This window comes from Maniola hyperantus, chromosome 7 (assembly GCF_902806685.2).
Source record: "Maniola hyperantus chromosome 7, iAphHyp1.2, whole genome shotgun sequence".
In the NCBI taxonomy this organism is placed as follows: domain Eukaryota; kingdom Metazoa; phylum Arthropoda; class Insecta; order Lepidoptera; family Nymphalidae; genus Maniola; species Maniola hyperantus.
The window spans coordinates 8766917-8777096 of record NC_048542.1 but is presented as its reverse complement, the minus strand read 5'-3'; the positions used below and the strand labels follow the sequence as shown (position 1 = coordinate 8777096).

The following is a 10180-nucleotide window of genomic DNA, read 5'->3' as shown; positions in this document are numbered from 1 at the left end:
ATGTCATTCAAGTGCCAAGAGAGCCTTGTCGCCACAGACTTGTCGTCGCACTGTCAGTTAGAGTAATAAAACGCACCCGTAGATAGAGTAATAAAGGTAGATTGAACCCTGGTCCTGTGTAACCGCATATGAGATAGCGATAGCACGACGTAACGATGAATAACACGACAATTATTATTACCATTGTTTAGTAGTCAATATTTGTATTAACCGATCAACAATATTTGTATTAAACTTTTTTATGTGAAAACAAGTAAATAACTAATGAGAAATACAATTACGCCACGAATTCTCAAAGTTTGTTTTGCAACTAAAGTGGCATTCCTTGTTCGTATTCTTGAAAAAATCCAGTTACACGATAAGGGACAAAAAATAGGTTAGCTGCGTCTCTGTTTATCACATTAGTAACTTTATCTGTGCTCTCTTTTTAGTGTGAATGAGAAAGCAAACGTTCGTATATCTATCTTTATTACTCTATCTACGGGTAGGCCCGTTTTGACATTTGTGAATGACCATAGAATGTAACTTGGAACAAAACTGAAAGAAACAATTTTTATTTTTTTAAATACATACATACATTTTTTAGCGCGTAAAATAATATGAAATAATATATTGCGAGTATTCTTTTTGCACTTACTTTGCAAATTGCAATTTCTAATTATTACGAAAGACTAAACGTTTCGAAACCAGTTACGTTCTCAGTATTTTTCTTTTTAATAATAGTGTTGTAACCAATTAACTACTGAACTACATCAGTTTCATTCGATTTTAATATCATTGAAAATGAAATAATTATATTTACAGGTGACGATAGCTCAACTAACGATTTTGGCTCATCATTCAAAGAAAAGAATTGAATAAAGAATTATTTATTACAACTAAAAATATTAAACTAAAGACAAACTGACCTTTCGTACCATTGTATCATTTGAAAATACTTACATTATTAAAGTTTAAGTTGTTTCTAATCAGAACTTTGATACAATGCACTTTACAATACATAGGTAATCAAATCGATCAAATACAAATGCAAGCTTGAATCGATTTATCGTATTTATCGAGTACCGAGTCGTATGGTTACATAACTAGTTACGACGCGATGCGATGACAGATGTCAAAACGGGGCTATATTTTTACCGGTGGTTTTTACGACTATTATTTTTTTCTAAAAGTATAAATGTCTGATCAAGAAGAATTTGAAGGTGAAATAGAATTCTTAGATGAAGATGCAGATATTGTCCAACAATGCGTGCCAAATGTTGAGAAAAGATTAATCAAAGCTGACCCAGGCTCGCAAGATTCAGGGTCAGGCAGTACTCGGATGTTATATGAACTGCTCGTCGACCGTACTGATGAGAAACAAGACAATTTGAAAAGAAAACGTAAAAATGACGATGATAGTGATTACGATCCGAAGGAGGATATGCTTAACATGCTTAATAGGAAAAAGAAACGACGATCAGTTGTGCCCCAGAATGTACAGCGCGAGCGAATTGTGGAGTTCGTTCCCAAACCTCAGATTAAGAAGGATCCCTTTGACTTCAAAATGGATTTGGGAGCCCGTAGAAAACTGCAATTAAAAGTACCCGATTATGACGATCCTCTGTGTTTGCCCGTTCGAGCGCTAAGAAAAGACCCTGCAGAGCTACAGAAACTTAGAAATTGGAATAATTTGTGTTTGGAACATTTCAAAAGTTACGACAGTCTGTTAAGGGTTGACAAACATCCAACAATTGCATCTAAAAGGGTTGTGATCTTTAAAAATTTACATAACAGAGCAAGTGGTTAGTAAGTTTTACTTCTTGCAATGATTTATTATTTTGATTAAAACTTAGTATCCCTTAGCACGAGGTGGAAAGGGGGAGAGGGGGTGTCCCCTACCCCCCCGACACCACTCCCATGACAAGCAAACGCACCGTTTTTTTCTGAGTTTTAAAAAATCTCATTTTGAGGTTATGTTTTTGTATATTTTTTTGATATCATGAACCTCATTTATGGAGTGGGGAGGAGGGAGGAGACCCCCCACCATACTGGATAGTCTCTTCTTTTCGACGGAGCCCCTCCTTTTTTCTGGGTGGTATAAAAAGAAATAACCACAAAGGGGACGGCGATGGGTCTGTAAGACCCCGCCATCTAACCCTTTCTAACCCAACCCATCCGAGTCGGAGTGCCCCAAGTCCTGAGCTTTCTTCGCCCCCTCTTGATGGTGGGAGTAGGGGGGATGAGAGAGATCCCCCACCATAGTGGGCGGTCTCTTCTCGTCGACCGGAGGCCCGTCGACGGAGCTTTTTTCTGGGTGTTATAAAAAGAAATAACCACGATAACCCTTCACTGTTATTTCTATAATGTTTATTCTATGGTTATTCATATATTCATATAATGTTGATAACAATATTTATTGTAGCGTTTAAACTATCATGAGTGATTTCCATCATACATGTAGGAGAAACCGGCTTAACTCACGTATTTAGTCGAAGTTATCCCTACTAGCACACAGTCTCAACCGCAATGTGTTCACAAACTGAGTCTGTGAAAACTGAGTGAGTGAAAAAGGACCCCGGATGGGAAAGTGTTTTTATTAAATCTCACTTCTCTATTTTAAGGCAAAGTAGAAACAACAGTGTCTGCAAAACTTAGCATTGAAAATATAAATGGTGAGAAAAGAACGGAAGTAACTCAATCTGTCCTCCCTAAATACAGAGAGAAAAAGCTCCTTAATATCAGGTTGGTTTTAACTTGTGATTAATTACTTTGTTGTAAGTACTTGAATTACAAAAAAACTGGCCAAGTACGAGTCAGACATGTGCACCGAGGGTTCCGTACTCTGAAGAAGTAAAACAGTAAGAACAATTTTTGTTAGCGAACTAAAATAAATACTACTAATTTTGTTTGTAGAGGTTTTTTGTTAATGCCAAAAAAGCTATGATAGAGTGACAGTTTCATTTTTTCTGTCAAATATACATAAACTACCATTGACCTTTTTTTCCTTTGGTAAACTTCGGAGATAAAGGTTGAGGAATGGTATTTTTTTGTCATTTTGCACAATACATCACAAACTATTATGCATAAAAATAAATAAAAACCACAAATTCACGGTTTTCGGATCTTTTTTTTTAATTTGTACCAAGAACATTTTTTGTATAGAAGCAGGCGTTACTTTGCGGAAGTCCATGATATACAATGAACCAAAAGCTTAATTTGCTGTAATCCGCTGAAATAAGTCGAATCTGTATGGTGCAACATGCAGCATGCGTTGTTGCACCATACCAAGAACATTTTACAGTAAAGAGAAAAAGAGATTAAAAGTGGATAGTGGATTTTTCCCTTTACTTGTGCTATAAGACCTAGCTATACCTACCAAATTTCATGATTCTAGGTCAACGGGAAGTACCCTATAGGTTTTCTTGACAGACACAACAGACAAAAAAGTGATTCTGTAAGGGTTCCTTTTTTCCTTTTGAGGAACGGAACCCTAAAAATGGGGTTTGCCTGGTTGTAGACTTCTGCCTACTATTAGGTGGGTTTGAAGTTTGATCCTTGTTTTAAGAAATTTATACTATGTATTTGCTTTAAATAGTGAAGGAAAATATCTTGAAGAAATCTGCATAATATTTGTGACTTATGAATGCTCTCAAATGTGTGTGAAGTCTGCCAATCTGCACTGGGGTAGCATGGTGGACTGTGGCCCTTCTCATTCTGAGAGGAGACCTATGATCAGTAATGGGCCTGTGATGGCTTGAAATGATGATGAATCCAGATCAGATAGTTGCTTTAGACTCCAGAGGCTTTTGGGATGATGTAAATCTTCTGTATCTTCTATAATATAAAAATGAATCACTAAATTTGTAGCTCATCGCAAATCTCGAGAACAGCTGAACCGATTTCGCTAATTCTTTTTTTATATATTATAAAAAAAGCATTAGCGTACGAGGTAGTTGAGGGCCTTGAAGTACGAGGATGGTTCTTATGGAGATAATTTTTTTAAAAATTACCTGAAAAAGAATCGACTGTTAGGGGTGGTATGAAGTTCGCCAGGTCAGCTAGTATATTATAGAAGTTAGTAGAAAATCTAGTTACTAGGCTCTAGTGTCAAGAAGCATAATATTTTGTTACAGATTAACAAATCCAAAAAAGCGTCGAGCATTCTATAAAAGAGATGAGGCGATATTAACAAAAGAGGTGGATAAAGGGGATGAATCACTTGTTGTGTATAAACCATCAGAGTCTTTGTCATTGGTCTACAAAATATTTGATAACAACGGGTAAGACATTCTGTATTTTTTTATTCCATTACAAGTTATCCTTTCACTGTGATCTCAGAGGGCTACCTTGGGAGGGGTATGACAGTTTTATTAAACCAATACTCCTTATCGGTTTCTACACATCATCATACCGGAATGCTAAGTCGCTTGGTAGGCAGGGTAGCCACGGCAGAAGCCGCCCATCAGAGACCAGAGACAATTAAGAAATAATAAATTACCAAACTGCTCCCTGCCAGGAATCGAACCCAGGATCTCTCACTTGTAAAACCACAGTACTCCGAACCGATAGACATCCACTGCTGGACATAGGTCTCTTGTAGGAACTTCCACACGCCACGGTCTTGCGCCTCCTGAATGCAGCGGCTTCCTGCGACTCGTCTGATGTCGTCCGTCCAACGCTGCGTCTTCCTGTATTTCATTCATAAACACAGAATGTAGGTAATATGCGAATTTAAATACCTGGAGGAGAAAAGGAAAATATTTTTGTCATTTTGCAAAATTATTTCTGATGTACTCTGGAAATTTCAGTGCTGAAAAGCAGTCAGTATACGATGAAGAGGACAGGAGGTATCTGAAGGAAGTGGCAAGCTGCAAGGTGTGTGCGCCTTGCTACCAGACCTCGTGGAGAGCTTTCAAGACCACTGATAACAGTAAGTTTCGTAATTTTAGTGCTCTTCAAATTCAAAAGTAAGCTGTGATTTGTTAGGACGTCCGCCTTCTACTCGGAGGTTGGGGGCTCGATCCGAGGCTCGATCCCGGGCATGCACTTCTAGCTTTTCAGCGTTTTTAAGTTATTAAAATATCACTTGCTTTAATGGTGAAGGAAAACATCGTGAGGAAACCTGCATGCCTGAGGTCTCCATAATATTCTGCCAATCCGCACTTGGCCAGCGTGGCGGACTAAACCCTTCTCATTCTGAGAAGAGAACTGTGCTCTGTATTGGGCTGCTAATGTGTGGATCATGATGATGATATCTTAGTAAAGTAGACTGCTTGTGATCGTTCCGTATTCCTCAATGGTTATATGTAAAAACACTGATATAAATGATAAATGTCTGTATTTGTTTGTATTTCAGAGAAGATCCTGTGCTCGATCTGCAAGCGCCCGTGCATCTCGCTGTACAATATGCTCGCTCACATGAAGAGTCACTCTAACGCGGCCGTTAGAGCTTGCAAGAAAGAGATCGCGCAGTGTTTAGCCTCCGTACGTATTTATATCTATATCTCTATATATAAAAATGAATCGCTGAATGTGTTGCTGATCGCAAATCTCGAGAACAGCTGAACCGATTTCGTAAACTCTTTTTTCATAATATTCCTTGAAGTACGAGGATGGTTCTTACGGAGAGAAAATTAAAAAAAAATCCTGAAAAAAAATCGACTGTTAGGCGGTACAAATTCCCCCGGGGCAGCTAGTATGTATATAAAAATGAATTAACGTTTGTTAGTCTCTCTAAAACTCGAAAACGTTTGAATCGTTTTGCCTAATTTCGGTTTTGATATATATTTATTATAATCCAAGGAAGGTTTAAAAGTTAAGAAAATATAAAGAAACTAGCTTATCTCCGCGACTTTTTTAAAATTCAAATATGTGGTTCGTGCAGATTTTTTTTTTTTAAAATTTTGTGATTTGCGATCAGTCCGAGGACTTTTAGCAAATTAGGTGTAGGATATTGTTTTGTAGCGGCTGCTCCTCTTTAGGAGCTAGCACTCAACTCTTTATTGCCTATCAAGAAGCGAGGTCGAGAGTTCGTGCAGAAATGGCGAATTGTTTTTCTATAGACATTTATGATGTTAGTCAGTCGGAATATGACTAAAGCTTGTGCCTCCTACGTGTTTAATTTTTAGTATACCATTTGGCGATATTTCCATATGACACGATTCCCATTAGCTTCCCTTACGAAAATGGCGACCATACTATAAGTACTTACGCGACAGGTCGAGGTGGCAATCGGGGAGGAAACAACCCGCACAGCCCCCGCGCTGCGCTGCAAACGAGCGTCCTCCCGCCTCATACGCCGATTGCCATCTCGACCTGTCGCGGACTAAGCATGCCTTTCATTATTCACTACAATTTGTTTATTTTTCCTTAAATATTTACAAGTCAAAAGTGCTTTGTGCTGAGTATTAACTGGAATTACGGAACCACTAAGTTTGTGATTTGGTTTTTAAGTTTTTGCACAAAAAATACGATTTTATGAAACTTCATTGTCTTTCACGATCATAAAATGTGGATTTAATAAAAACTGCCATACCCTTTCCAGGTTAGCCTGCTTCCATCTTAAACTGCATCGTCACTTACTATCAGGTGACATTGCAGTCAAGGACTAACTTGTAAACTCGAGAAATATTTTGACTTTAAGATATAAGTTTTTATCATAAAGCAGTACGTACCTATATTTCTAGACCTAACTAGCCTAAAGTTATCCTCTATACATATTATACTGTTTGTAGTTTTTTTAAATGATTTTTTGCTCTTATTTTTTCTTTTAAATGTTTTGCAATATCTTTTTTATTTTTTTACTAGTAGGTATAATATACATAATTTTCATATGAGTTAAAATGTTGTTTCTTCAATAATTTTTTTATTGTTTCCTTGCAAATGGGAGAAAAGTAGGTACTATACACGTCTCGGCCGAAATAGCGATTACCAACCTCGTTTAGTTTAAAAGGACTCTGCTGGCGCCTGTCCCTTCAAAATCACTTCAGAAGTCCTCGTCTTCGCCTCGGCCTTGCAATAATACACGGCCAGTAATCGCTTTATTTCAGGCCTGGACTGTACTGTAATATTAAGTCCTCATATCTCCCACGGGTATTTTTTGATACATCTACACATCGGTTCTAACTCAGCTTCCCGGGTTTTTACATTGTATTTTTTGCAGGCAGTGGAGTATCATTATAAGTGCAAAATTTGCGATGAAAAGCATCTCAGCATCAAGGCCTTGCGATTGCACGTTAAAACACATAAAGGTAATTTTTTTTACAGATACCTACTTCAAGTCAAAACCATGAATAACGTGGGCGAGAACAGCGATTCTCAGTTTTGTTATTCCTGGTTTAGGTAAACGTGGATAGAAAAATATAGCAACCGTTTTCTATAGACATTCGCGACAAAACAGAACAGAAAGAATTTTTTTATTCAAATAAACTTTTACAAGTGCTTTATAATCGTCAAGAGAAGCTATCTGCACTGGTTCGGAATGTCATTTCCGCCGAGTTTCTAGCTGGTTCTTCTCGGTAGGAACGGCATTCCGAACCAGTGGTAAATTAAAACTATCCGACTATTCGAAAGCGCTTGTAAAAAGTCTACTTGAATAAAAACATATTCTATTCATTCCTACCGAGAGAAGAGTCGGCAATAAACTTGATGAAAACACAAGTTTCCTTATTCAAGGATCAAAACGTATGTCAATAAAATAAGTAAAGGTACTACCCGTGCGCGATAAGTTGAGACTCGCCTGGAATGCAACCCTCCGCCCGCTTGCCCTGTAACTTCCCCTCAAGCTCCCGTGTTGTACTGTAGACAACGCCATTTTTTTAACATCTTAGTCTCGTACTTGCTTACGTCACGCAACGACGACGCGCTCCGATTTTTGTCTACAGTACAACCACGCGTCTGTGGCGTCACCGCCCAGGTCTCAACTTATTGCGCACGAGTAGTAATAAAGGTAAAAAAGCTGTGATAGCCTATAGTCGACGTATTTTAAACTGAGTCGTCGAGTTATCTGTCTGTTTTGCTCGCACTTACAGGTCGTAGGTAAGTGCGAGCGAAACAGACAGATAACTGGACGACTCAGTTTAAAATGCGTCGACTATAGTGGTTAGGGCGTTCGCTTCCTAATCGGGGGTCGGGGGATAGATCCCGGGCACGCACCTCTAACTGCTCGAAGTTATGTGCATTTTAAGTAGGTACCTAATTAAATATCACTTGCTTTAACGGTGAAGAAAAACATCCTGAGAAAACCGGCATGCCTGAGAATTCTCCATAATGATCTCAAAGGTGTGTGAAGTCTGCCGATCCGCACTGGGCCAGCATGGTAGACAATGGCCAAAACCTTTCTCTCTACTTTTTATCCCGGAAAATTAAAGAGTTCCCACGGGATTTTTATAACCTAAATCCAGGCGGATGAAGTCGCGGGCATAAGCTAGTAATATATTATAAAAAGACTTGTGTGGCATAAAATAACTATGTTTTATATTTTCCAGGTACGGATTCGTTCAGGTGTGAAGTTTGCAACCGAAATATTATCAGCCAGTAAAATGTACGTAATAATAAAGTTTTGTATGAAAATATATATTTTTTACTTATTCCTATAATGACCCACTATCTTTCTATCATATTTACATACTAGAAAAAAGAATATAGCAGCTTAGTGGTTATGAAGTCGGCCTTCTATTCGGAAGGTCGAGCGTTTGGTCCCGGGCATGTACGTCTTCTTTTCGGAGTTATTTGCGTTTTAAGTAATTAAAATATCATTTGCTTTAACGGTGAAAGAAACCTGCATGCCTGAGAGTTCTCCATTATGTTCTCAAAAGTGTGTTAAGAAGTCTAAGGCAAGCGTGGTGGTCTATGGCCAGGATGCGTTTAGGAAAATGAATATAAATAAGATGTATCCTATCGACAAGTAGGACGATTCAAATAAATCTATGGCCAAAGCCACCAAAGCCAATTTGAGAGTTACAAGACAAAATAATCCTCGCAACAAAAGAAAGTAATCTGAAGGCGTAGCGAGGCGTATGACTGCGCATTGTACAATAAAATCGGCCAAGTGCGAGTCAGACTCGCGCACTGAGGGTTCCGTACTACAATCGTATTTATCGCTATATGCTTTTATCGCTATATACCGTCAAGTCATTTTATCGAGATCGATGCTGTGTGGCATGGTACATTTTGGCGTGGTGAGGTCCAACTCGTATGCAGAAATTGAAGCTGGGATACGCGGACATAATTATTTTATTTTAAAACTACCTACCTACATTAATAGTATGTATAGTATGTATGTAAGTATAAGACTACAGAGGAATGTGCAGTGCTCAGACAAGCCGCCAAGCGCTTACGAGCACGAAGAAACCAATATTGTGTTTTTTCTGTTTGTGTGGAAAATAAATAAATAAAATAAATAAATAAATAAATTTTATCGTCATTTTGCACGATAAATCAAAAACTATTATGCCTAAAAATAAATAAAAATCTGTTTTAGAATGTACAAATAAAGCTCTTTTATATGATACCCCACTTGGCATGATAATCTTACTTTGAAAGTTGAAAATAGCAATATTTGTTCATGACCACACTTTAATTTTTTTGTGTCATGTAACCACAAACTCACGGTTTTCAGATTTTTCCCCGAATGTCTGCTATAAGACCTACCTACCTGTCAAATTTCATGATTCTAGGTCAACGGGAAGTACCCTGTAGGTTTCTTGACAGACCGACAGAGAGACAAACAAAGTATCCTTTAAGGGTTCCGTTTTTCCTTTTGAGGTATGGAACCCTAAAAACCAAAAAAAAATCTTACCCGGACGTACCTGTTTAATCCTTAGCCTATGATCTGCGCAAGCCGCCATGTTGCAACTTCAAATTGGACTTCTTTGACATGCACTTGAGACTGGACACGATGGTTCTGTGGTGTTTATTATGGTGTTTACTTTCTCAATATAATATAATGTAATTAATGTGTGTAATAATATATCCAAAAGATTGATTGCTATTGAAACTACCTTAATACTATGAAACCAAGTTAAAATTTCGAGCTGAAGCTGCTGTATTTGGTCACCAGACGAACGCGGTTTTAATAACAGTACAGTACAGTTTAATAACAGTTTTTGATAAACTCTTCCCGAAATGAAAAAGTGCTAGATAACTGTTGAACACCTATACTTAAGTTTCCACCCTGCAAAATTACCATTGCATTTCT

At 37.9% G+C, this 10180-nt stretch overlaps 1 protein-coding gene across 1 annotated transcript; it reads left to right on the top strand.

The window, feature by feature from the left end:
- The first annotated feature begins 1103 nt into the window (after positions 1–1103).
- On the top strand, positions 1104–8553 carry LOC117983740 (zinc finger and BTB domain-containing protein 24-like). The gene is made up of 7 exons (XM_034970351.2): positions 1104–1784; positions 2604–2724; positions 4116–4262; positions 4791–4912; positions 5339–5466; positions 7145–7232; positions 8469–8553. Exons 1-7 carry the CDS (start codon positions 1178–1180, stop codon positions 8519–8521), a joined length of 1266 nt encoding a protein of 421 aa, XP_034826242.1. The 5' UTR covers positions 1104–1177; the 3' UTR covers positions 8522–8553.
- The last annotated feature ends 1627 nt before the right edge of the window (positions 8554–10180 follow it).

Bases quoted from the DNA above. Each gene is read 5' to 3' on its own strand.
- LOC117983740 (XM_034970351.2), top strand. From the start codon at position 1,178: ATGTCTGATCAAGAAGAATTTGAAGGTGAAATAGAATTCTTAGATGAA. The intron at 1,785-2,603 runs GTTAGTAAGTTT...CTCTATTTTAAG, and splicing joins TTTACATAACAGAGCAAGTG to GCAAAGTAGAAACAACAGTG. The intron at 4,913-5,338 runs GTAAGTTTCGTA...TTTGTATTTCAG, and splicing joins TTTCAAGACCACTGATAACA to AGAAGATCCTGTGCTCGATC.